The sequence below is a fragment of the Gallus gallus genome, chromosome 4, assembly GCF_016699485.2.
Source record: "Gallus gallus isolate bGalGal1 chromosome 4, bGalGal1.mat.broiler.GRCg7b, whole genome shotgun sequence".
Taxonomy (NCBI): domain Eukaryota; kingdom Metazoa; phylum Chordata; class Aves; order Galliformes; family Phasianidae; genus Gallus; species Gallus gallus.
This window is the reverse complement of record NC_052535.1, coordinates 11,276,110-11,302,203: the sequence shown is the minus strand read 5'-3', so window position 1 is coordinate 11,302,203 and position 26,094 is coordinate 11,276,110. Positions and strand designations below refer to the sequence as shown.

The 26,094-nt window shown below is 45.7% G+C and overlaps 3 protein-coding genes across 5 annotated transcripts; 2 read left to right on the top strand and 1 right to left on the bottom strand.

Moving 5' to 3' along the window:
* The first annotated feature begins 302 nt into the window (after positions 1 to 302).
* GLOD5 (glyoxalase domain containing 5) lies at positions 303 to 4,984 on the top strand. 2 transcript variants are annotated; one of them, XM_001234978.6, is made up of 4 exons: positions 303 to 410; positions 1,697 to 1,847; positions 3,311 to 3,466; positions 3,668 to 4,984. In XM_001234978.6, exons 2-4 carry the CDS (start codon positions 1,704 to 1,706, stop codon positions 3,818 to 3,820), a joined length of 453 nt encoding a protein of 150 aa, XP_001234979.4. In that variant the 5' UTR covers positions 303 to 410; positions 1,697 to 1,703; the 3' UTR covers positions 3,821 to 4,984. The 2 variants fall into 2 exon arrangements, with proteins under 2 accessions (XP_001234979.4, XP_004940825.1); XM_004940768.5 differs by having other exon boundaries at positions 303 to 608.
* Positions 4,985 to 5,744: 760 nt separating this feature from the next.
* Positions 5,745 to 12,799, bottom strand: ACOD1L (aconitate decarboxylase 1-like). 2 transcript variants are annotated; one of them, XM_015278661.4, is made up of 6 exons: positions 12,705 to 12,799; positions 12,057 to 12,111; positions 9,535 to 9,722; positions 9,278 to 9,370; positions 8,792 to 8,997; positions 5,745 to 8,001 (listed from the first exon to the last, which is right to left on the bottom strand). In XM_015278661.4, the coding sequence occupies exons 1-6, from the start codon at positions 12,723 to 12,725 to the stop codon at positions 7,083 to 7,085; spliced, it is 1,482 nt and encodes a 493-aa protein (XP_015134147.2). In that variant the 5' UTR covers positions 12,726 to 12,799; the 3' UTR covers positions 5,745 to 7,082. The 2 variants fall into 2 exon arrangements, with proteins under 2 accessions (XP_015134147.2, XP_040555218.1); XM_040699284.1 differs by lacking the exons at positions 12,057 to 12,111; positions 12,705 to 12,799 and adding an exon at positions 11,010 to 11,901.
* Positions 12,800 to 13,142: 343 nt separating this feature from the next.
* Positions 13,143 to 25,513, top strand: LOC112532301. The gene is made up of 11 exons (XM_040699282.2): positions 13,143 to 13,189; positions 16,833 to 16,993; positions 17,310 to 18,764; positions 19,589 to 19,681; positions 20,239 to 20,343; positions 21,015 to 21,124; positions 21,604 to 21,798; positions 23,000 to 23,162; positions 23,941 to 24,106; positions 24,251 to 24,345; positions 24,903 to 25,513. Exons 2-11 carry the CDS (start codon positions 16,837 to 16,839, stop codon positions 24,986 to 24,988), a joined length of 2,625 nt encoding a protein of 874 aa, XP_040555216.1. The 5' UTR covers positions 13,143 to 13,189; positions 16,833 to 16,836; the 3' UTR covers positions 24,989 to 25,513.
* Positions 25,514 to 26,094: the final 581 nt, after the last annotated feature.

Genomic DNA, 26,094 nt, shown 5'->3' with positions numbered 1-26,094 from the left:
TGCTGCAGGGGAAGGAGGCTGCTGCAGCTGCTTGGCATGACTTCCCTAGGAACATTCTTACTGCCTTGTTAGCAGTGTGTCACCCCAGTCTGAACCCCAGGCTCAACAGTGTGCTTGAGTTTAGCACATGAACACAGCTTTCCCTAGCAAAGGGAAAGGTAAGTTGTTAAATACTACAGATATTTCAAGCAAGTCTGTGTGGTTGGTGTTTCCCAACCTCCAGGTCAAAGTACACCTCTGTAGGGAGCAGTGCTCAGAGTTCCTGTTTCCAAGCACTTTTTTTTAATATTATTTATTGTCTTCCCCTTTCTCCTGTGACGTGTCTCCTCGCACTGCTCAGCTCCAGGCAGCAGGAAAAGGACAGTCATAAATCCAGGACCAGCTCACCCAGCTCTCTGCCCCTCCTTCAGGTACTCAGCCTCTTTTTACAACCTGGTTCCCTTGTGTTTGCAGAGGGGCCAGTAAGCTTGTAGCTCACAAGGGACAGGAAGGTCTTGGGGAAGTTTGCTGCAGCTGGGACAGAAGGGCTCATGCAGCTGAGGAGCACCCAGGAGAACCTGCTGGGAAGAAAGAGCTTTGTGGAGGTTCAGAGTCCAGGCAGATTGGAGGTGAGGGTGTGAGCAACTAAACGCCATCTGTGACAAGAAGTACAGTGAGTTCCTGTGACTGCAGGGGTGAGATGTCCTGGTGAAGCTGTGACTGGTTTTACACTGTCAGCCGGGCTTTGCCAGCCATTTCCCATGTACTCTGCTACAGAGGGGCAATGTCAGATGATACAAACTCAGCATACAAGAAAAAGCCAAGTCCCATTGCCAATCAAGGCTATTGAATTCCCTGTGTCTGCATGCTGCATCTCCATGAACCCCTGGTATCAGCTTCGCACCCTGCTTGCTGCTAGAATGAGTTTGAAGGCAAGAAGCAAGGCAAAAAGGGGATCAGTGTCATGGCTTATTTTCCTAATTTGTGTTTCTTGGTGCTGCCTTCGTGTTAACAGGGTTTATTTTCCGTCAGTTTATTTCCCTGAGAGGCAGCAGGAGAGTTGGGCTTCCCTGGCACGGTGGTGTAGATGGGGAATGTAGTGAGAGTATCAGAGAAGTGAATCGTCATTTGTGTCAGGATTTGGGGCTTTCTGAGAGAGAGAAATAAATGTAGGTAAGCTGCTAGTGATTTAAAGGAAACTTGACTCCATTTGCTATTGTCACAACTCTCCTAGTTTCCACAGCTCGGTTTTCTACAGGTAAAATAAACCCAAACTGAAACAAAATGAAAATTTCTCCTCTCTCAAATACCTAATCAAGCTGTCAGAGCTAAATCAATTTATTTTCCATAGTGCGGTGTAAAGATGTTCCCAACCTCTGGAGAGGACACCAGAGAGGGTGGGAGGGAAGTTTCATACACATGGTCCATCCCTAGTGCACACAGGGTTCTTGGGGAGCTTAGCCATAAATGAAGTGATCCAGTTAGTTCTCCAAATGTGGCCCCAGCCAGGGGATCTGACATACCCTGCCAGAGCTAAGCAGGGGTCTGAGGCCCTTCTAGAGAGAATTTATTGCTTCTGTACTTGTGCCACCTGCAGGCCAGAAGAAAACCCATTTGTGCTCCATTCATGGTCCAGTTCACAGCTGCCTGGATCATTTCCCTAAGCAGCTGGATGTTCCTAACCTTCATTTTCTGCGGTTTTGTACTCTGTTCCCAGTTCTGAGATGATGTCCTGGAAAGAGAAGAGTATGAATCCACCCCCATGTTTCATCCAGAGCCTGGACCACCTTGTGTTGACTGTTAAGAGCATTGAGGACACTGTCGCCTTTTATTCCAAAGTCCTGGGCATGGAGGTGGTGACTTTCAAGGTAATAGGGCTGTCAGGCAAATCTTGGGTCTCTAGGACTTGGAGTTGCAGTCCTGGGCTGCTGCCTGGTCCCTGTGGATCTAATGGGGGCTCTGGATCATTTCCATAGTGTGGGGATGGTAGAACCAGCACAAGATAGAGGCCATTAAATTCTGAGTTTCAATAGTGTCAAGCTGAGTCAAAGAAAGATTCAAACTAAACTGCAGGAGCCAAAGGGACCCCTCTGCCCCCCAAAAAGGAGAAAATTTCATTGAAAAACAATATCTAAGATTGAAGAAGATTGAACTCACAAAACTTCTTGTTTCGATATTTCATAGAATCACAGAATAGTTGTGTTAGGAAGGACCTTAAAGCCTACCCAGTTCCAACCCTCTGCCACGGGCTTGCTGCTCTTGACCAGCTCAGGCTGCCCAGGGCCTCAGCCAATCTGACTGTGAGCTCCTCCAGGGATGGGGCATCCACAATTTCTTTGCGCAGCCTGTCTCAGTGCCTCATCATCCTCTAAGTAAAGAATTTCTTCCTAACATCTAGCCTAAATTTCCCCTCTTTTAGTTTAAAGCCATTTCCCCTTGTCTTATCATTATTATACCATGCAAAATGTTAGCAGCCCTCTTGCTTCTAAGCTCTCTTTAAGTACTGGAAGGCCAAAATGAGGCCTCCCTGGAGCCTTCTCTTCTCCAGGCTAAACAAGTCCAGCTCCCTCAGCCTGTCTTCATAGGAGAAGTGCTCCAGACCTTTGATCATTTTCATGAGCCTTCTCTTAAACCTCTCCAACAGCTCTGAATCCTTCTTGTGCTGGAGGTCCACTAACAAACCTAAGACAGGATAGTTAATATTTTCAGAACAACACCAATGCATCTCTTGCCTAATCCATAGGGGAACTTGACATGTTTTGAACATATCCATTGCATCTTGTTAACTCCAAAACCTATTTCATTGTCTCCTGCTCCATCAGATCTCTTAAAATCAGTTCCATTCACATTCCAGGGCTGCAGTGAGCAATGATTTGTTTTTCAGGTGGGCACAAACAGCTACGCACTGCCTTGCATTTCCATAGAGCTTGAGACTCAGTTGCTATGTAAGCTTGCAATAAACTTGATCTGCAAAGAAAAGAGGTGCACAAACCTCATTGTCTTCCCACTGTCTCAATTTTGTTCACTCGGCTGTTCTCAAAATGTGCATTATTTGTGTGGCTGTCCCACAGGCAGGATTCCCAGAACTGAGCACTTATACCATCAGAGCTTGGAAGTAGTTACATGTGGCCATGGGACTTTATTTGGTCACTGCATTTGGAGGGATGTTTTTGGAGTCTTGCAGCAGCCACTTCTTGCCTTGAGTTGCCACAGCAAGTGCCCAAAGTTATCAGGGTTACAACCACATCCCCAGGACTTTCAGCTGAGGAGATGCTAAAAGCTTCCAGCCCAGGAAGTCTCACTGAAGATCGATTCTTTTCTCTGGGGTCAGGGAAATCGCAAAGCTTTACATTTTGGCAACCAGAAGTTTAACCTGCATGAAGTTGGAAAGGAGTTTGAACCCAAAGCTCGATGTCCAGTCCCTGGCTCTGCAGATATCTGCCTTATCACAGAAGCGTCCCTGGACCATCTCCTGGGTCATCTGAAGGTAAGGAAGGCTCAGAGTATACACAAATCCTTGTAACCCTGGGAGGCATTAAGCCAGAGCCTCACAAGTGATACTTTCAAGGAAGGGGAATGTCAGAATTTTCTCATATTTGTATTTGTATATTTTTACTCATATTTGTAAGACTGGAATATTTTAAGATTCTCTTGAGCATTAAAACCCTGCTCTTATTTTTCCTCCCAGGCTTGTGGAGTGGTCATTGAAGAAGGTCCCGTGGCCAGGACTGGTGCTGTGGGTCCAATAACGTCTGTATACTTCCGAGACCCTGATGAGAATCTGATTGAAGTTTCTAGGTACATCACAGATAAGAGTGGAGCCAGTGGAGGGGAACCCTAACCATGAGCCATTCTCTGCCTGCATTCCAGCAGGAAGTCTGATGCAGGGGTCAGCATTCATTCTGTAAACCTAGAATAAGGCTCAACTCCCAGCTAGAAATATAGAACTGCATGAACCCTGAGAGCCTTCCCAAGACAAGATCAGCTCTGGCATGCTCAGCTCTTACCTCTGGACATGAATCAGAGAATCAGAGAATCAGAGAATCTTTAGAGTTGGAAGGGACCACTGAAGGCCATCTTGTCCAACTCTACAGCAGTGAACAAGTACACCACAGCTAGATCAGGTTGCCCAGGGCCTTACCCAGCCTCATTTTGAAAGTTTCTAGGCATGAGGCATCAACCACATCACTGGGCAACCTGTTCCAGTGCCTGACCACCCTCACTGTAGAATCTTTTCTTCTTATATTTAACCTAAATCTGCCCTCCTACTTTTATAAATCACCATCAGTTGAGATTTCATGGCTTTGTTAGAAGATGTGTACTTTTGAAACCCAATTCCTATCTAGGAACTGGGAACTGAGCTTGTGTCTGACATACAAATTGCTCACAAGGCTGAAGATCTGTGTGTCGTTCTCAGCTCTGCATTAATACTTGAAAAGTGACAGGGTTCTGTTCATCTGGGATGGGAGAAATCAGCAATGAGGTAACTGCATGGAGAGGAGGATGTCTAATGCTAGACACCTCATTGCTGACTTCTCCCATCCCAAATGAACAGAACCCTGACACTTTTCAAGTCCCTGCAAAAATCTAGCTGAGGGAGAAATAAGATGCTAAGGAGACAGTGGTATCAGGCAAAGAAATTCTAAATTGGCTCCACTTTCAGCCCAACCTGGTTGTCTAGGACTGTCACTATCTGAGTTTCCTTCTTTCTTTAATTCCTTCAATTACTGAAAAGCATAAAAGAACAAAGAGGGGTTACTTGGGGTTTTTCAAGGAGAGCAGTTCCTCAACTGGCCACACTGCGGTAGTAACGTTATCATCAAGGAAATAGTACTGGAAGACAGAGCAAACTTTTCTGACCTCTACAGTCAAAATCACCTCTAAAACTGAAATAATCCGCGAATTGAACTTTTGAAAAAAATATTTTTTTGATGGTATATCGTGTGAAGTCCACGGTGGAAAAAACCCAAATCCTAATAAATGCAGTGTTTCCCATTACCCAAAACTTGTGTCATTGTCAGTGGCAGGAGAGAAAGCTGCTTGCAGTTCGGATCAAATCGCCTGTGGGAATGGACGACAACTTTCCCATGGGATATGAAAGCTCACCCTTTGCTTTGCCCGTGGAGAGCAAAAGGGGACCTCTGAGAACGAGGACCGCTGGGAACGGGACCTCGGTCTGGGAGCCCCGGGGCCGCGGCCGCTCTCCAGGGTGCTGACGACTGCCCGGAAGCGCCGCTCCTGCCGGCCCCGGCTCCACAGCTCCACAGGCTCGTGTTCCAGCCCAGCCCCATTCATTTTGGGCCTGAGATTGTCCTCAGTGATTACTTGCTAGCAGATGACCTTCCTGGCTCTGTGCTGGAAGTGTTTATTTCACTGAGCTTGCGACTGTGGATGTTTGTGAAGAAAGGTCTCCTTTTCTTAATTTTATTTAAGTGTACTTTTTCTTGGAACAGCAATAGAAGGGAGGGCAATGGATCTTTCGTTACTCAGCTGAAAGGAGAAGTCATAAATGTTGGTTGCATTATAGTAATAACTGAATTATCCTTGGCGTCAAACAAACTTGCCCGTACTATCTACAGGTCAATTACTCTCAGACTGAAGACTGATGACAATCAATGATCTCAGCTTCACTCATCCCCTCCTAGCCTCTGCTTGCCTCTATTGCTTTCCCCTTTTATTTCAAAAGCCATTCTATTGTATATGTTTGAATTTAAACTGAAAGACTACATAATGTGACATTAGATTTTTATGGAAAAAAAAAAGAATTCACTTCATTTCTTTATTTAGAAAGATTCAGAGTGACTATGCTAGACAGTATGAGAGGATTATGTTATGAGTGGATTACATCAGTTGGGCAAATATTTTCTTCTGGCTAGGAAGTTCCTTGCAGAGTCCACTACTAGCAAACTAAAAATGAACCAGCCCACATTGCTTCTTGCCCGTCTAGTCCCATCTCGATCCTCTCAGCAGAAGACAACCCTGAATTTCCCAGCAGGTTCTGCACCTACATCATGATCATACTGGAAACAAGTCCTTTGGATCAGCAGTCACAGTATTTGTTTGATGTGCATAGGAATATTGCATAGTTCTCCATCTTGCTGCTCAGAAAAAACTAAGTGTAAGAAATCTTTCAGTGAATGGTTACTCAGGCGTACAAGTCAGATTTTATCACAGCCAGAAAGATGACTTAGGGATTTCCCCTTTATGTTTTCTTCCCTGTCAGGGGAGAGAAACAGGAAATTCCCAATGTAAGTCACAGCACGCTTGTACACATGTGACAATCCAGAGCTGCCCATCTCTTCACTGACTACAAAGATGACCTCTGGAAAGCTAGCTCTGATAGGTGCCTGGGTGATCTGTCCAAACCCAGGAGGGATGATATGCCACAGCCCTATGATCACCTTGCAGGAGGTGTAGGATGTAGATGTAGGACTGATGTAGGATTCCTCAATGTCTGCCTTTCATTCAGATAAGACATAGAGGCTTTAAGAGTCATTTAACTATTCCTTGTACATAGAGAAGTGACAACAACTTCCTAAATGCTGGACATATTAGAAGGTTTTGCTGGAAGAAAAAAAAATCATTCTCTGCTTGAGAGCTTTGCAGGCAGGGCTGTTTACAGTAACTCTGATATATTTTTCATCTGTCCAGTACAATTACCTAATCATGATCCAAAAAGTGCTCAGAGGAGCATTAAGAAAAGCACACATTTTGCAGCTGTGTCCTCCTCTTCCCAGACTCAGCAGTTAGGCATTCTAGGCATTCTCTACAGAAATAACCTTGAACACAACTTTAAAAATATCTGGACTCTCCTCTGTAGGGAACCAGCTTCCAGATAATACCCCAGGATTTTCATAGATCTCCATGGAAGTTTTTGGCATCTGTGGTCACCTTTCAGCTACTCAGAAACAACTGAGTCAGATTTAATCTGTGTACTAATTACATAGACACACCTTTTGCCTCATGGACTTCTTTGATACTAATGCATCTACTTTGACTTCAAGGGATAAGAACTTTCCTATCACTGGAAAAGAATAGTAAAGCACCAACAAAGAAAGGAATCAGTTTCTCTGAGATAAATCCCTCATCAAAAAAACATTCCTTCACAGGCTGCAGGCCAGATGGGAGCTATCTGACAGGTTCTCCAGATTGTCCACCATAGTGATGATGGTTTCTACCTTTTCTTCTGGAAGCACGTGAGAGGCATTGGATCGAAACTTCTTCAAGAGTGATTCCCTGCTGAGAGGCTTCCTCCAGTGCCCATAGAAAGTATCACATTTGCCTGTCAGGACGTCGCCACTCTTCAGCAGCACTGCCACCTCTCCGTACATTTTGTCAAAATTAGCCACATTATCTTCAGGGTGCTCCACCACCACTTTGTGGAGCAGTTCCCTCAGCTCCTGCCTGTGGATGCTGCTCTCTGTGAAAGAGCTGAGGCCCACTTCTCCATCCAGCAGGGCTGTACAGGCATTGAACTGGAAGGAGTGTCTGGCCTCATGTTCTGAGTTGGGGAAAGGCCTATTGATGTACTTTGACACTGGGACCTTCAGCACAATGGTACGGATCAAAGAGGGAGAGAAGGACCCCGCATAGTTGATGAAGAGGTTCCGAACGGACAAGGCAGCATCCACCACCCAGTGCATCCCCAGGTGGGCTGGGAATCTCTTGAAAGCAATATCCTGCTTCTCCAAGAGGAATTCATGATGCTCATTTGGTGTGGACAGTGATCTGGGTTGATAGATGCTGTAAAAAGCACTGAATCCAGAACAACCAGAGATATCATCCAGAATGAAAGGGTTAGCTTCCATTCCTCGGGCAGCCAGCAGTGCTGCTTCAAAGCCCAGGCGGGTGGCGTTCCCAATATGCAATGGCTTGGCTTGTGTGGCAGCATTTGCCATGGGTGCTCCTGCGAGTGAGGCAGCGATGCCCAAGGCATGGGTACACTGGGTCATGTTGAGACACAGCAGCTTTGCAGTGGCTGCAGCACTGCCCATGGTACCGACTACTGAAGGAGGGTGGAACCTAAAGGGGAAATTGCAGGTATGAGCATGGAAGTGTCAATGGAAATCAGCCAGTGGAAATCTATCATGGATCTGTGGCGGATGGGGTTCACCTGATTCAATATGTAGCCATATGCAGACTAAGCATCTGCTTGAAACTTCACTGGAGAAAGAAGAGTAAGATTACCATCTCCAGAAAGCATTTTTTTTTTTTTTTTTTTTGGTCTGCCTAAGAGGTGGCATGACTTGTGTCCATACAGCTAAATTTTCACCCCAAATTTCACCCTTCCATTCAAATAAAGTGTCCAGACGCAACATGTCCAATGGCAACACCTCCTGATTGATGTTCTCCCTGGCACCTCACCAGAATCTCAGTCGTCTTGGAGGTTATTTTGGGGGAAAGATCATTGAAGGTCACCAAATGAAAATGAGATAAGTGGTGCCTCATCAGCCCTGGCAGAATTGGCCTGTCTCTCAGCAGAACTTTACCCTCATCTTGAGTTCGGAGGGTCTTAAAGTAGTATTTTAAAACCCTGAGCAAGCCCATGAGCAGACTCACCAACCCTCTTCCCATGCTCACTCTTTGTGGCCATGTTGAGTCATCAGGGAAATACAGTTGACCTCTGCTTTTGTTTGAGACCTGGACACTTTCCCAGAGGGCTTGGTACAGTGGCGCTGAGCCTGTAAATCTGTGTGAGCTATCGCAGGGAGATAAGTTGCATGCTCATGCTTGGTTTTGTTCCTGAAATTACTACACCATGCTCTAGCTCTTACCACTCACACCAGTCTACTAGGTGAATAAAAAGATTTACCTTTTGGGAATATTGTGAGCCTCAGTGGAGAAATGCATGAGCCTTCCTTGCACTTCCAGGCCCACATTAAATGCTAGCAGGAAATCCAGGCCATTGGGTTTGGAGTTTGGAGGTAGCATCTGAGAAGCTGCCAGCAGAGCTGGCAGAACAGCCCCTGATGGGTGAGTAGCAGGGTGCCAGGTATCATCAAAGTCCATGGAGTGAGTCTGTTGGGCAAATGTAGATAAGAAATGATAGTGGGGTGGGTGAGAGCTGAGGGGATCCTTGGTAATATCACTGAGGCTACAGCAACTTCCACCTGTCATGCAGAGATCCCTATGGTTGCTGGTTATTCCCCTCTAAAAACAGTTTTTCAAGACTACAGAGCAAACCATGACTTCTTGGCCTCCATTGTCCCTCTAAAATACCTAGACGTCTTTCTGTAATACTAATTAGTGTTTTGAAGGCACTGCAAAGCAGAGTTTCTCCTGGAAAAGCCTGCCTTACCGCAACACCATTGGTGAATGCAGCCAGAGTCGGGGATAGCTTCACACCAGGCTTGCCATAGACATTGCTCACAGCAACTGAAGAGTACAGCTCCTGTGAAAAGGAGATTCAGATTAGAGTCTTGAGTGAAGAAGGGATTGTATGATGCCCTCCTGCAAGGCAAAGTCCTACAGTATCCATGAGGTAAGGTCATGGTTGTGCTGACGGGGTCACAGTGGGGACCACATAAATACAAAGTAATATGAGGCTGCTCCTACCAGGCAGTACTTCAGAGCAATATCAAACACGTGGGTTGTGCTGCCCACAAGGCCAACACCAATGCTGTCAAGGATCATCCTCTTGCTTCTGTAACGGACGATCTTGGACAGGTGCTCAGGTCGGACTGCGTGGATGAAGGAGGCAAAGCTGCTGGTCACGGTCTCCTCTGGGGCACTCCTGGCCACCACTGCAACAACAAAAGAGAGGGGAGGGAGTTAGAAGTCTATGGGCCATGTGATGCCAGTTCACAGTTCTTTACCTTCTGGCCTTACTGAAATTAACAAAGAGGTAAGACAGGTGGAGAATGCAGGATGTGGCTAGAATGTCCCTTGGGTCACATAGCTGCAGCTCTGGGTTGCTCCTCATGTAGTTTCAAAGGGATACAAGTGATGGACATCTGGGCCTCAAACACATCCCCCCACTTGGGCTTCAAGCAGCCATCTTTCAGGGGTGTCAGCACCCCCAGACATGCCAACATGTCCCTGTGTCTGCAGAAAAGGCACAGAAGGTGCCCTGCTACATTACCAATGGAACCTCATTGAAAGCTCACCACATAAAAGAAAGCCTAAACTTCATCTCAATAATAGCTTCCATTATTTTTGCCAAGCAGCATTAGACCCCAAGCCTGGATTTTTCTATAAGCTTGGTCCTATGAGGTAGTGAGGAATGTGGACTCAGACAGCAAAGTTCTTAAGCCCTATGGACTGAAAAGGGTGCTAGTGCTTAAGGAGAAAAATACTTTTGTATATCCTTTCATTATTCAGCTCAGCATATCAGAGGATTTATAGCCTGTGTTTGAGAAGGGCATTAAACCAGAAGATCACCTGAGATTGGTATTCAAAGGGAAGTTTCCCTCCATCTCTGAGAATACCTTTGCTGGTAGACAGGAAAGAACACATTGAGCTTCCCAGGCAGATAGCACTGACTATTGGCACCTTTATACTTGGAAGTCACCATTTCCAGGTCTTTGAAGGTGTTACATTTCTATGGAAAATATCCAATTTGGAACCATTTCTATTTCAGTGGCAAATTGCTTTGTTTTGATGAATTTATAGAGTTACAGTTATTATGATCCACTATAATTTATAATATCATTATGAGAGCTCACATGAGAGTAGGAAAACTATAAAATTCAGCATAGATGATATTTGCAATATTACAACTCCATATATGTATTTATATATGTGTGTGCTGGTAGGGTAAATGCCTGTATACAAATAAAAGCCAAATTAAGCCAAATGAAACCAATACATGAAAAAGTCAAGATGAGTGAAGCAAGAAAATAAAAACACTTTCTTCCAGCACCTTAAGAAAACATCATCAAAATCAACAAGTTCACATGAGACTGTATTTTTTAAACAGAAATTTTCCCAATTAGACAAAATGACCATTCCCTAATTTCACTAGGATGCATTCATTCTTAAATGTCATGCCTACTGACTCACAGTTTGCTTGCAATGGTGTTTGGACTCACCTAGAGCCGGGGAGTCTGAAATCCACTTGTAAACACAGCTGAGAATGTCATCATTGCTGTGACTCACGGAAAAAAAATCACCCCTTGCAGCAGCTCTGCAGAATGGATCACTATAGGAATCTGTACCACTCAGCAGTTTGGAAACCCTTCTGCAGACCAAATCGGTGCCCTCCCTGTGGGCATCTCCCTTACACTGCAAATGGGAGCGCCAATGCCCTCGAGGAGGGGGAAACTGTGAACTCCTATTGGATTGGAGAGGCTGGAGGAAAATCTGTCTGAATTGCGCTGCACCCATGAGATGTTGTTTGCTGTTTGACTGTAATCAATTACTCTTTGTCACTGTGGCAGTGATATTTTTTTTAACCCTTTAATTAAAGACGCTTAATGACAGCAGTGTTTTCATCCTGCTATGACAGCCCTACTGCAGAACTGAATAAAAAAACAAGACTCTGTTCTAATAAAACTCTCCGAGAGCAAAGGGATTTGCATAGATTATTATTTCTGTTATTCCAAGTGTTTGAAGTGCAAACAAATTGCATTTATTTCATTAAGAACTCATTCAAATGGAAGTTAATAAACAACATTTATAACAGACCAAGGGGCTGCACCGCCCAGCCGTGCTTGATTTGTCTGAAGAGGGAAGCTGTATGCAGCTGTGAGACACGGAAAGTAATCAGAGAATCTCTTCGAGTAACGCTAAGAGCAAGGTCAGATGTGAGAAAGATGTAAGGGAAAACACAGGGGTTAGGAATCTATGCAATGACAGCTACAACTCAAATATCTTCAATTTATGGCCAAAGTGTAAGAATTTGGAAAGTCTGGTTCTCAGCCAGTTAAAGTCTCCGTTTAAGCACAGGGCTAGTAATCAACATTTTTATCATTTGTTCAGCTCAGGGCAATAATCAGTGTAACGAGACCCCCCCCCCCCCCCCAAGCACGCTTTATCTTCCAAGAATTTGAGAGGATTAGCTCAGTATACTCAGTAAGTACACAATTATCTTGAGATGCTCTTTAAAAAAGGATAGGGTTCAGCAGACAGATACAAACCGTGAGCAGCAGTTTTATGCACTTGCCGGGAGCTTGCCAGGAACCTCTGGGATTTCTAGAGTAAAGACGGAGAGAGATCATTTGTCACCCAAGCTGCCTGAACTTTGTCGGAGCCGCTTTACTGGTTGTGCCTCTAACATGGCACTGGGAGGCACAGATCAAACGAGCGGATAAAGCTCACTTTCAGAGCCGACATATTTAAAGGAGAAAAAAAAAAAATATTTTCCAAAGCCCAGCCCAGTAGTGGTGCCAAGAACAGCCAGGGAAATCGAGCAGTGCTGTGGAAGGGGCACGCAGACAAGCAGACCTGCCATGGGATCCTCCTGCAGCCGTGAGCAGGACCAGCTCCGAGCGGGCAGGAGGAGACAGAACCACACAGCACATCCCAAAAACAGCAACCCCACCACGGCACCATGCAGAACACGTTTGGGATGTATAAAAGAACCAGCCATGGAAGGAAGGGGTTAGTAAATGTGAATAAAGTGTCTGTGAAAACCATCTGGTTTTGTTAATATTGGGGCAGGTTCCCATTTAATGCCATGACAATTTTGACCACTCTGGGAACTGCCCGGAATGCGACGAAACCTCCTTAAAGTGAGAAAGGAAAGATCAGAGATGGATAAGTTTTGTACACAAAATAGTATTTACCTGCAAAGTTAAGAAGACCATTCTGGTGGCTGCTCCCACTGCTTAATGCCCAGCTCAGCGCTGCTCTATTCGAGGGCTGGGAGAGGTGTTTGTCTGAAAGGTGCTTTGGTGTCAGGGTTTATATATGCTTCTGAAAGGCAATTTGCTTTTTGTTGGCTTTTTTTTTTTTTTTTTTTCAACTGAATTTCAAGTGAGATGACATCAGCCTCTGGGGACTAAGAGGGTGGGGGGAATTGATGAGGAGGGGTGGTTTTTCTGTGCTAAACAGAAGGGAAACCCCTTTGGTTTCAGGAAATAATAAAAGATTTAGGACAATAACTGACAAAGTTCAAGGAAATTCCTGTCTCCAAAATGCTGCAGGTGCCAGTATGTGAAGCAACTGGCTGCAGGCTCCTCCTCCAGAGGAGGACTATAAAACTGGTACCTACCAGGAAATGAGAGGGACAAGATCATCCTCCCATTGAGCCGAAGTGTCGCCAAACCAGGTAATCCAAGCTGCACAGGGAGAAGTATGGCATTGGTGTTTCTCTTTGATGCTTTTTTTCTTTCTTTTTTTTTTTCCCCCCTTTTTTTTTTTTTTTTGTTTAATAATACATTCATTGCGTTATCATTTGGCTGAATCGTTTCCTAATTCTCCTCCTTGCAAATAGCCAACTGTGAGATGTTGCCAGCCATGTGCTGCCGGTTCATTGAGATCTCAGTGCAGATCTGAGATGTGGGCTGGGGCTTCCAGGGAACACTGGGGGCTTTCATCCCCAAATGAACCTTTGGACCGTGGGTAAATGCCACAGCTTTGTTCTTTGCCCAATAGTGCTTCCTTGGGACATTTAACATTCTGCATATTCTGTATGAGTTATCAGTTTGGCGTGGTACATCTTGCATTGAACGTCAGGTTGAATATTTTACTAAATACTTACCAGACCTTGGTCACTGCAAACACAGCAATGTCTCTCAGGCAACTTCGTGCTGTTTTCCACCAGATGAGAGGCAGGGCTGTGATATTTATTGCAGCTGTGTAGCCTTGTAGCGCACTGTTAATCTTGCTGTGTGCCTATCCAAAAGGCATTGCATTTCATTCTTTCAACATGTTTATCTTGAAAGACAGTATTTTCTCAGAGCTACGTAAACGTTGGTTATCATTAATAAGGTGGGATGGAAAACCAATTGTGAAGTGCCAGTGGGGAATAAATGTCTGAAAATTTAATGTTGCAGTACTTATATATACACCCAATGACGTGCAAGCCTTGCTCCAGCCTTCCATGGGGAAGATGTTCTGACATGAGCATATTCCCATTAATGGTAGGCAAGGAAAACAAGCATGGGCAGCAGAGGTTAGTGTGAAGCAGCCGTACACAGTGATATCTGCAAAGCACAGGTGTAAAGGCAAGTTGGGATGGGGAATCACAATGGAATGGCCTTTCCTGGAGGGCATGATGGGGATTTATTGCAGAGGACAGGGTGCTCTGAGGCTACAGCCATGTAGCATGGCTCAGAGGCCACACCAAGGGCAGAAGAGCAGCAGTTGCAGCAGGACCTAGCCAGCTACTGCAAAACTAAGGCTGGAGCATGCCTGGGGCAAGAGAGAAAAGCAGAGAAGGTGGAGGAGATTGGTGGCTGCGGCTTTGCTCTTGCTGTCCGAGGATCATCCCAGGCTGGGCATCCATTCAGTAAGCCAACAACCAGAAAGGCCTGGCAATGCCCCTCTGATACTCATGGTTTACTGGGCAGTGGCTGTGCTGGCTGCTACCCTGTCCAGAGAGCCCTCAGAGAGCAAAAAGGGATTTCCCATGTCCTCCTCTGCCTCCACACCACCCTGCATTGACTACACCATCCCCCCCTCAATGAAGGACTTCATCCCTCCTTTCTCTGCTGCACCAAGTAGGGAGCAGAGGTGTCATGCTATCCATTTTCTGTGCCAAACTGGAGAAGCGGGTCCTTACAAAGTGCTGGAGGAAGCAGCTGTACACAATGGATAGCAACAGCACTGATGAGTGACTTCATTGTAGGCACAAGCGAGGCTCGGGCATACTTCATAAAGAAAACATCACCATTTCCTTGTTTCTCCAAGTCTTGGTGAAGCCCATTACTGATGCTGTTACCACTGAGCTTAGTTTGGTGTGTCATTATGTTGCCTGAAATGAAGGGATGAGGTTATGGACTTTGCCTCCCAGCTGCTGGAATGTTCATAGGGCAGGGAGCACACATCTGTGTCCCCAGTGCGAGCAGAGCAGGTCTGGAGCTGTTTCCAGCCCCAAAGCTTTCTTTCACCTAAGGGAAGCTCCTTCATCATCCTCTTTTAATGTCTTGATCTAAATCTTCTTGTTTCCTTTCCCTTCCCTTTCCTGATATGGCACATTTGGGTACTTCTCAGATGTCCTATGAAGGAGAGCACTGCCAGCAGAGGGAAACGGCCCTATGGGTTGTGTCGTCCCATCCCTCCCAAAACCAAGCTATTGCAGGCTCTAAAACTGCTACCACAGTTAATTACACAAACCAAGTGAGTCTGCAAATAGGAAATAATTCCTCCGAGCCAAGCAGCCATCCAGCCAGCCCATCTTCCTCCATAAAATCCTTCTCATCCTCCTCCAGAGTCTAACTCACAACAGAGTGCCTAGAAAGTCGCTGTCTGAGCTGCTTCAGAGTGAAACATCTGGAGGAACATAGTATCGTATCCCTATTCCAAATATAACCACTGAAACCAAGCTGCTTGCTTCTATTGGAGTGCCTTATAAAACGTAAGAACCTCATGGAGTGCACAGGTGGATGCTGATCTGATGTTTCTGAGCACATATCATTTCTGAGGGCCTCCTTTAGGTCAGTAATTCATACCAGTGTTTGATGTTACAAGAGAGTGTTCCTTCTGCAGCACTGTGACATGGTGCAGCTTTCTGAACTGAAAATCCCAACCTTTAGTGCAAGCAAACAATCAAGTGAATTAATTGTTCCCCAGAGATGGGGCATGCTCCCTCTCCAAATTTCATGCGAGTTTAATTTGTTGAATCAGTTCAGAGCTGTTAGGAGTCAATACGGACTCTTTACCCTTCTTTCTTCTTGTGAAAATTGCATCCTTTAAGATAAAAGGAGGAAAGAAAAACGTTTGTTTTTTAATAAAACAAAAGAGTTCAGAAGCCACTGATATTTGCAAAACAGTGTCCATCTGCCCAGGAATACTGCGTGTGTAAGAGCAGACATTGGGATTCAGGTTCATTAATAGTCACACAATTGTTCTTCTTTGGGTGGTGCAGAATCTGCTCCTTTACTCCTCCTCACTTCCCCTATCAACAGGAGCTCTGCTTTCTTTTATTTCCAAAAGGTTTTTTGGAATGGCTGAGAGTGGAATATATCACCTTCTCCCTTTCCAGCTCATTTAGGTTACAAAATATTCTAAAAATACTGAAAAAGCAAGAACATTACTGTTTTATTTTCATCCCTGTTTCCTAACAAAAACCTCCAGAGAGCAAACTCCAGCTCATGGTACCCAGGAGTGCAGAGGAATGGAAATGTGGGGGCTGCTTACAAATAGACGAGTTAATGGCAGAAGTATGAAAGGTTTGAAAATAGACTATTTAGTCACTGGGGTTTTAAGAAAGGGATGGAGCTGGAAAATTCCATCTGGAAGGGAGACCGTGTATGTGTGTGCAGTTCCTGCCTGTTTGTCTGTAACAGTGGATAAGAAATGTCCTGGATTGGCTCAAAAATACTTTGTGGGTTTAATCTGAATGTTTGTTCATTTGTGTTAGGCTATTCATTCCTCTTCGTCTCCAGCAGCCCGGAGAAGAGAAGACTGGAACCATCACCACCACCTGCAATGCTTTGGGGCACCTAAACGTGTTTTTGCCAGAAATCTTTGTCGCCTAAATAGGTTGTGTGTGTTTTTTCTGGATAGGCCTCCGGAAAGTAGGCACCTAAAGTTGTACTTTGAATGGAGCCTTTGTCTCAAGTGATGAGGAGGGAGGCACGTTGGAAACACCTGAGCCTGTCACCAGCTTCTCCCTTTTGGAGCAGGGGCAAGGCTCTGGACTCTGGCTGAGCGCCCGAGGCCGAAGAACTCTGGTCTAGACGCAGACACATGTGGAGAGACGGTGAGGTTATGGGGGTGACCACTGACACTGTTGTTTTGTCTGAAAGGGCCATGGTGAGCACGGCGGGTTTTGCAGCTGTCTTCTACAGCGAGCCGGCGGTGCTGGGGCTCCTGGCAAACGTCATCAGCGCCTTCCTCCTCTGCCTGCAGAACTTTGCCACAGCGCACACAGGCCTCAAGCCGCAGGGAGCAGAGGATGTCCTCGCAGGTGGGTGATAATGCTTTTTGGGGACACCTCTACCAGGAATCTGGTCCAAACCCTTCATGCGCCATTCCCCAGCCTTCATAGATCCAAACCAGACTGGTGCTCCTGGCCCCACTCCTCCTGCGGAGCATACCAAGGGGTTCAGTGTCGGCCCACCAAGGCTCAGCACAGGGATTTGTCATCAAAGTGGGAGCTGAGGAAAAATAGAGGCCACAGGACTTGACACAAATGTCACTTGTGGGATCTGTGGTGGAATGTCCCTAGGTGTTTGGTCTTCCTGTGGCTTGCTTCCCTCCTGATGTCTTGCTGTGTCTCTCAGGTGTCCACCTCATCCTGATTGGAGGCTTTGTCCAGCTCCTGGCAGGATTTCTTGCCTTCCGGAAGTACGACCACCTTGGAGGCGCAGCCTTTCTCACCTTCTCTGCTCTGTGGAGTAGCTATGGAACCACACGCATCATTTCAGCTGCTTATCCCCCCATGCAGAACATAACACTGTCCTCAGGGAATGCCAGTCAACTCCTGTCCTCCACTATGACACACCTCTCTACCAGCCAAAGTGCAGTGGCAGGGCTTGTGGCCTACATCTCCATTTCCTTTATTCTCTCCTTCTGCTCAGCCACAGTGAACTACATCATGCCTTTCATATTTGGGGCCATTGCTCTTGCCCTGGTGTTCGAAGCCGTTGCACTGTTTGGCCAGTGGGCCTTGATAGTGTCAGGTGTCATTGAGCTTGTCATTGTCCTGTGCGGGTTGTATGGTGCGATGGCTCTTCTGTTGAAGGGCATCACACAGAGGTACATCCTTCCAGGCTTTGGGCATCCGCTCTTCAATGTCTTACTATTGGGGTCAGCACAGAAGAGCTCTTCCAAGGCCATTGGGGAAGAGAAGAAAAAGAATACAAAGTATGCTGAGCCAATGGCCCTAGGCAACATCTGTGACACTGTCTCTCCATTTATATTTGCTTTTTACTTCTTTGGGTACATGAAGACCTTCTGTGTTGGAGCAGCGTGGATATCCATAATCTCCAGCTGCCAACTTCTCTCCAGCTTCTACAGCTATCTGAGAGGTGATGTCTACTACACTACCAAGTTTGGTGCCCACAGCCTCTTCTGGCTGGTAATGTCTTGGGAAGAGTTTGTACTCACCACCTTCCTTGAGCCAGGAAAAGCTCAGGAGAGCAGGCTGGGAATGTTTGGAGGGTGGTTCTTCTTGGTTGTTGCCTGCATGCTGTTTCTGATGTCAACCCACAAAGACACCCTGGAGATGTTGCAAAATGCTTCTTTCATCATCCTCACGTCTGCCTTCATCCATCAGATCCCATTGTCGGGTGCTTACCCATTCCTTGGAGCTGCCTGTAGCCTCTGCACTGCTCTCTCAATGTATGCCACTTTTGCCAGCCTTATCAATTCCATCGGGGAGAAGGCTTTGATTCCAATTGGCAAACAAGCTATGTCCAGTTCAGCTCTTCAAACCACACTGATGGCTGCCAAAATCCGCTTCACTAGGTCCAAGAACCTCCCAAGTGGCACCAAAGCTGAAGTGCCAGATGCCTTGTTCTACATCTGCAATGGCCTGGCAGCAGTCTCAGCCATCCAGGGTACTCTCAGTGACCCCAGCAGGCAGCAACTCTCCATACCCTCTGTGCTCATCCCAGGAGCCATAGTGCAACTGTACGTCTGCAGGATCCAAGTTCAAGGAGGCAGAAGGTTTGGTTGTGTTCTCCCATTCTGCTATGCTGCCTTCTGGGGAGCATGGACCTGGCTTCGGTTTGCAGGTAACAAAATGTCAAGCCTTCTATTTTGCTGTCCCAAAACTAAGAGATGTTTTTAGGAAAATTCTGTTTGCTTTCTTCTGTATAATTCCTTCTCCCAGAAGATTTACACAAGATTACCACTATTTCTTCTTGTAAAAAAAAAAAAAAAAAAAAAAGGGAATGGCCAAACAACCTGGCTTATACTCATGCAACTGACTGTCCTTGATGCAGTCACTTGGTGCTCTGACAACTACAGGAGTCTGAATTCTGTCTTTGACCCCAACTTAGGTAAAGATTTCCCTGCTAAACTGTTGTGAGATAACATTCAGGCTGTCCCAGGACTGTTATTTCAGAATAACAGTTCAGTAGACACTTCTTAGGTGGCAGAAGGCTCCAGGTTCTGCATTTATGCTTTAGAAGCCTGGAGAAATTCATCTTAGCTGCTTGTAGACATGGAACAAGATCTCAAAATGTCTGGGCTTTAAGAAGCCTTATTCAGCATCATGGTCAGAAGCATTTCATATGGCCTCCCTGCTAGGTCCTATTGAAATGAGTACCTCTGGGAAAACTTAAAGCTATTGCCTAAGAGGCAGGAATCTACTAGTCTTTTCAGCCAGATCTTCTTATCTCTTACAAGCTGAAAGTAAAATCATCAGGGTTTTTGATAACCATCACCAGTTCTTTGATTAATACCTGATCTAGTTTGCACTACAGATACAGTAGGTTTCAACTCAGTGGGATTCTTCTTAGCAATCACTATCAATTTGAACTGTATTCATTTGAACTGCAAATATGTCATTCTGTTAATGGCTTGCTCACAACTAAACCTTCTGGTCCTATTTCAGGCCACCTGATGAACATTGGTGCGGGGAACAGTGAAGGATTTACTGCTGGTGCTATTGCCTTTTTGGTGCTCAATGCTTTTTTAATGATTTTAGGTAAGTGTCAGTACCACACATGGTTAACTGTTGTGGAGTGTTTGGGGCCAGATCACTGTTCTCATTTGTGGGCACTCTGTGGAGGAAATGCACAAGAAAGGGAGCCTCAGCTCTCTCTGTCACACCAATTAGGCAAGAGCTGAAATGTTTTGCCCACAGCCAGTAACAGAAGCTGAGCTGGGCTTAGAAGAAACAGTCATAAGGGAAAGGAGGAACATTTCAAAGAAAATAAATAGTTCAAATGAGGTGAAAGTGTTAGACGGACTGTACCACTGGCATATAACCACAGTCACACTCCATCCAGCTGCTGTAAATCAGCTTCTTCTTGGCTGCCCAATAAGTGTTTTCCATGTGAGCACAGAGTACTGGCAGATGAACAACTTGGCAGTTTGTCTCCTGAAAGCCGAGGGCTAACTAAACCACATCCATATCTCTGTGAACAGGGAAGTCAGATCGGATACAATTAAGTTCATTTATGAACTCTTCTGCTGTTTCACACACATTTTTACAGGCATTTCTCTGATGTGGGTCAGTCCTGTTTATATTTCTTTCTACAGCTTCCTCTTTTAACGTGGTGCTTCTCTGCATGACCCTGGCAGTGGAGCTCCTGACCATTTGCTTTCTGCTCTTCACATTGGAGAACCTCCCTTTGCCGTTTGAAAGTGAGTTGTAGGGGAACTTGGTCGTCAAACCTTCACCCAGCGGGTGCAGTGAGTGGGTCTCTCTTTGGGGGGCAATATCCTGCATAAGTTCAGCATGGAGAAAAGCAAGCAAGCAAAAGATTGTGTCGTCTTTCCCTAGAAGACTGAGTATGTGCAAGCTGCAGATGCTGAGCCTTCTCGTTCCATGACTGCAGGAGGAAACGTTCCTTCATACCATCTGCAGCTCCTTGGGCTCCCTAATAAACATCTAGTATGGCTGATACTGTTGCATCAAGATGAACTCCTGAAGTTCTGTACAGTTCTACTTTCTAGTAGTTGTTCGGTGAGCCAAGACTTGCAGTGAACTAAATATGCCATTGACGTGAATGGATGTAGTTCTGTTCAAATTCTGGCTTTGTAGCAAGTGAGGCTGATTTGAAATTATACATAGTGCTTTGGAAAGATGCTTTTTTAGAAGGTTTTCCACCATCAAATTAAAAAAAAAAAAAATGTCAGGTAGACCAGCCTGGAAATGCCTTGAATTTTTAGACTCACAGATGTGCTGGACTGCAAATGTAGTGTGACAGGAAAAGCTGAAGTAAGTTTGCAATTCTGGGAAGACGAGACACGAAAGAAAATAAAACTTTGCCAGCACTCTTCCTCCCTTTGACCCTCTGTGGTTTGGTTTTCAGTTGTAATATTATGCATCTTCGGCATCATCTGCTTCTACGGAGCAACAGCATCACTTGCAAACAGCATGTTTGGGAAGGACCTCATGATGATGGGACCCTCTCTGTTCACAGTAAGAGATGTTTTGCATAACAGTGTAGCTTCCTTGTTTAGAATACTCCAAGGTATTCAGTCGTGCCTAGAGGAGTTCAAGTTTCTATCTCCCTTTCTTTGACCCATTTACTGCCATTTGAAATCCCTGTCACAGTACTGCTGTAGGGAGATGTGAGCTAAAAACAAGGTACTTTCCATTAGGAATAATGTGTATGGAAACTTGGAGAAGAGGCAGGGACACTTACAAATTTAACGTCACCTGCTTTAGGTGAAGCACACCTTAAAGTGCTGCCTCTGCCCTTTGATGGCCAAGAGACTATGGCACAGTGAGATATCTATGTTCAAGGAGACCAAATCATAGAATCATAGCATCATTTGTGCTGGAAAGGACCTTCAAGGGTTATCTAGTCCAACTCCCTTGCAACAAACAGGGACAGATCTTCCCCTGTATTTCCTATGTTGGCTTATTCCCACACTAATGGCTTTGATTACTGCCAGGCTGAGAGTTCTAAGAAGAACACTGAAGAACCCCCACCCTGCATCTGCCCCAAGTCCCACTGTACCAGTGGCCTGAGGACCATCGCTGACTTGCTGAACACAGGGGCGGTGTGTGGGGTCCCAACAGACACCGTGTATGCTTTGGCAGCCTCCTGCAGACATCCTCAAGCCATTGAGAAAGTCTACAGAATCAAGGTGTGGATACAAAACTGATGTCTTGTTACTTGGATCCTGCTGGCATCCCATAGATCAGTAATGTAGGCAAATAGCAATGGGAACCCCTTCTGTCAAGTTGTTCTGACTCAGAACTGAGCAGGTAGAGTCTAGCAGGAGCTTCACAAAAGGCCATGGACCATTTTTTTTTTTAAGCTGAGCAACTGGCAGAAAGAGCACTCACTGATCTGGGTGTGTAGCACTGGGAATTAGCAACTTTCTGCTTCACTGAAGGGGACAAAACAAAAACCCAAACTGGAACAGCCCTGACACGTGTCCTAAGTGGGTCCAAACCTGTATTTGTCCTCTCTGCCTTATGAAGTGCTGAATCAGACTCCCCAGGTTTAAACTTGCCCAGACTTTGGGAGACATTCAGCGCTGGAATAAGACCCAAAGTTTGCACCTTAAATACATCTTTTGCAGCCTGGCCCCTTCTGTTCTCCATGAGGCAATTTCCTGGCTAGCCTGGAGAAATAAGCATAACAGACTATCTCAGCTGGCACTTAGTGTGAACATCAGCAACAAAGGCAGTCTTTTCTGTCCTGCTTTGGTGCCAGTGCTAACCTTCCTTGTCAGTGAGAGAATATAAACAGAATGTAAATACATGCCCAGTTCCTTAGTCATTTGGCCCTGCTGAAAGTGATGTCAGCTGAGGACTGAAATGACACTGCTTTGTGAGCTCTTTTATTTTCCCTCCATATCATCGCTCATTTTACAACAAGTTTATGTCAAAGCATCAAAGAACTAAAGAAGTGGTCACATAGATATCAGTTTCAGGGGGTTAGATTCCCCTTTCACTATCTTGTTGGGTTTTCTCTTGATTTCTACCAGCATAAGTTGGAAGAAAATCAAGCCTCTGGTGTATAAGACATTAAAAACACTGATAATGAGAGGAACATTGCCCTGCCTGGGTTGGTTGTGTCTGAAGCAGGGATATTGGGTGCATCCTGCCAAGTTCCCAAGAACAGCCTACTGTCCTCTTCTTCAGTTTGCAGCTGTGGCACAAATCACAGCATGCAGTCCCCTCCTCTGCTCAGTATTTCAGCAGAGATAGTGCCTTACTTGCTTGGACTCCATGGTCCCTAGGCAGTATACAGACTAGGACTCCAGTGGGCTTAGATCTTCTCAATGCAGACTCTTTTGTTTCTATTTTTTGTTGTTGTTGTTGTTGTTGTTTTTGTAGGACAGGCCTCAAGAGAAGCCCATCTGCATCTTCATTTCAAACCTGGATCAGCTGCGAGCAGCCGCTCCCCCCATCAGCCCTCTGTTGTGGGAATTCATGGAGAACGTTTACCCTGGTGGCGTTGGCTGCATTATCAAGAAAGGAGAGTGGCTGAAGAAGTTAGGTGAGTTGAACAGGACAACGCCTTTCACGATTTCAGCAATCTCTACACTCTTTGAGATGTCAAGGGGGAGAGCTTCTGTTCATTTTGCCCTGAGAAAACACCTCTTACACATCTTAGTACTACTTATAGCATAGGATGTTAAAGAGCTGGATTGGCTCACAGACAACAAGAGCCAGCATGATGGTCTCTTTAATCCAGTCAGACTCAAAGAAAGGGAGGCTCATCAGCCTGGGAGGGTCACATCTTGCAAGCTCATTGCTGTTAGCTAGGAATGAGCAAGCCCTGGGTGGAGGATTGAAAAGATATGAGCAGTCCAGAACAGAAGGATGTACTTGGATCCTTTTCCTTCCTGACATATGGACCAAGAGAAAACCCTGTGAGAAACAGTATGATTCACACTTAGACCTGGTTTCTGGGAATCAATGGGAATGTTAAAAAACAGAGAAGCAATAGGAGTTATGCATGCTAACCTGGTGGAGGTGTGTGGCAAAGGGTAGGGAGAGTGGGAAACAATCACAAGGAATTTGATTCTGTGAGGTAGGTAAATCCATTTTCTATGAAAAGAGCTATGCTGATTCTTGCTATTCTCTTAGTCCCAAAATCTTACAGCTGCTCTCATGGAATTCTGATCAAAGATGCTGCTTTTCTGAAACTGTGCAAGGAGTCTCGCCATTTTATTTGGCGTATAGAGCAGAGTCACTTGCAAGGAGAGTGGGAGGTATTCTGACGATGCCTTGCCAAGTAGACCTCTTCCAGCATCCTCTGTCTGTCTTTCAAGGAGTTGGAGAAGGCTACAGCAGAGTGGGAACTCAAGACAGTATAATGATCAGAGTGCCTGACCTGACTGTCCTGGTGCACCTCATTGACATGACGGGGCCTTTGGCAATCACATCTGCTAATCCTAGTGGAGAGGTTGACAGCACACATCACGACATGGTCATCTCGTGAGTACCCTGTTCACTGCGTTTCTACTGCTCTGCAAACCACCCAACAAATGTGCAGCCATCATGGTTTGATGCCCTACTGTGAGAGGAACTTCAACATAAGGCAGTATGAAATACCATGCAGCTTTCTTCTTTTCCCTACAGGCGTCTTGGCCATAAGCTGGAGGGTGTTCTCTGTGATGGAGAATCTGATGAAGTGGTAGCATCAACTGTGGTCAACTGCACAAGGATTGATGAAAGTGAGTGTCAGAAGCACCTTTCCAGTAGCATATTCCAGGACTGCTCAAAGAGTAACAGGTCTTGAGTGCCAAGACATTTGCAAACATGTTGACATGTTGACAAAATATGTCTTTGGAGGGCCTCTGTATTGGCAGAATGAGGCAGTAAGAAGCGAAGCCGTGCCTCAAAATTTGCCTTAGAAAAGAGAAAATGCTTCAAGTGAGAGGGTGAATGCTTCTGAAAGGAAGGGCATATGTTCCTTGCAGACCACCAGAATTAACGTAGAGTAATAGGTGTTCATCCACAGCAATGTAGAAACTCATGCTGTAGTCTTGTTTGCTGGCTCTGGGTCATCATTTGGGTGGGATTCTTTAGTGGAAAACTGAACTCTTGAGCTCAGCGCTGTGTTGGTGTTGGTGGGTGTCTTTACTTTCTGACACAGATGATTATTTGGAGGCACTAGGCATCTAGAGGTCTTTACTGGTTCAGTGTGTTTCTTTATGTTGGAACATAATGCCTTTTCCTTTCTTTCTCCCTTTGGGGATTACCCTAATTTTCTCATTCTTGCTCTGGGAAGGTGGCATCACCATCCTGAGAGAAGGCTGCATACCAGCAAGCAAGGTGATGCAGATATTTGAAAGAGTAAAGAACAGAGCAGTCTGACACAGAAGAAAACCTCCCCTGAGCAAAGGAACAGCATCTACTCTCACAAAAAGACATGAGGAGTCTCACACCTCGCTGGCGTACTTGGCCTTGTGAAAGCCATACCTTCTCTAATCAAGCACTCACCTCCTTGGGAAGCAGCAGCACTTTCCCACTCAGTGTCTCTCCCGGGAGCGTTCTGTGGCTATTAATTGTTTATCTCCAGTGAGTGCCTGAAACCGCTGGGAAATCTGCCCGCAGAGTGCCAGCAGGATCAGGAGCTGATGCTGCACTGCAGGAATTCCCAGAGTGCCAGTGTTCCCTGAGTGCCTTGGACTGCAGACTTCATGCCTGCTTGTATACTCCCTTCTACAACACTCAGATCTGTGTACTTTAAACAGCTAAATTTAACTAAATAAATCTTTTTGGAATGTAAGGAAAAGACTTCGGGTTTCACTTGCTTTCCACCAAACTATTCATCCTCCAAAAACTGCAAAGCTCCACCGCTAAGTGCTAGGGGAAGAAATAAATATTGGAAGGCATACCTGACAGAGGGTGTACAGTGAGTTATTCACCCCCTGCCCTGCTCTGGCATCCTCACAGCCACTCCCTGCTTGGACCAGGGCACTTCCCAGCTGGTCTTGGGGTACTCCATGCAGAAAGCAGCAGCTGATGTGGGTCCGTGGTAAATGGAGGCTGAGCGGAAACCAGAGAAGAGGGGAATTCACTCTTAAAGAAGACAACCCTTATAGAAAAAACAATGGGCTAGGGCTCAAAGGCTGGCTTCAAAACACAGATATGCAATTCAGATTTGGAGGGTTTCTGTAATGTTTTTCCCTGTACCAGAAGCAGTGTCCAAGCAGCAGATCTCTGCCAGTTCGCTACAGTTGTTCCTTCTCCTCCCTCCTACTCTGGGCAGGCAGATTGTTCCCTTGGCATGGATGCAACACCACCTCCTACCACCCAAGGGACAAGCCCCTTTCCAGCTCTACTTTACCATAGCTTTGGAGTATCCTTCTCTGCTTCTCGGGGGCTTCTCCCCAGGGTCACATCAGAGCAGGAGTTCCCTCCCTCCCAGATCACCAGATGCTTCTCCAAGACCTGAGCAGCCAAACCTGGTGGGGCTT

Excerpts from the sequence above, each read along its gene's own strand:
- LOC112532301 (XM_040699282.2), top strand. The coding sequence starts at position 16,837 with ATGGTGAGCACGGCGGGTTTTGCAGCTGTCTTCTACAGCGAGCCGGCG. Across the intron at positions 19,682-20,238 it reads TGCTTTTTTAATGATTTTAG|CTTCCTCTTTTAACGTGGTG; the intron begins GTAAGTGTCAGT and ends TTCTTTCTACAG. Across the intron at positions 21,125-21,603 it reads TGGGACCCTCTCTGTTCACA|GCTGAGAGTTCTAAGAAGAA; the intron begins GTAAGAGATGTT and ends GATTACTGCCAG.
- ACOD1L (XM_040699284.1), bottom strand. The coding sequence starts at position 11,304 with ATGGGTGCAGCGCAATTCAGACAGATTTTCCTCCAGCCTCTCCAATCC. Across the intron at positions 9,723-11,009 it reads TTCAGACTCCCCGGCTCTAG|TGGTGGCCAGGAGTGCCCCA; the intron begins GTGAGTCCAAAC and ends TTGTTGTTGCAG. Across the intron at positions 9,371-9,534 it reads TTGCTCTGAAGTACTGCCTG|GAGCTGTACTCTTCAGTTGC; the intron begins GTAGGAGCAGCC and ends TCCTTTTCACAG.
- GLOD5 (XM_001234978.6), top strand. The coding sequence starts at position 1,704 with ATGATGTCCTGGAAAGAGAAGAGTATGAATCCACCCCCATGTTTCATC. Across the intron at positions 1,848-3,310 it reads TGGAGGTGGTGACTTTCAAG|GGAAATCGCAAAGCTTTACA; the intron begins GTAATAGGGCTG and ends CTCTGGGGTCAG. Across the intron at positions 3,467-3,667 it reads ATCTCCTGGGTCATCTGAAG|GCTTGTGGAGTGGTCATTGA; the intron begins GTAAGGAAGGCT and ends TTTTCCTCCCAG.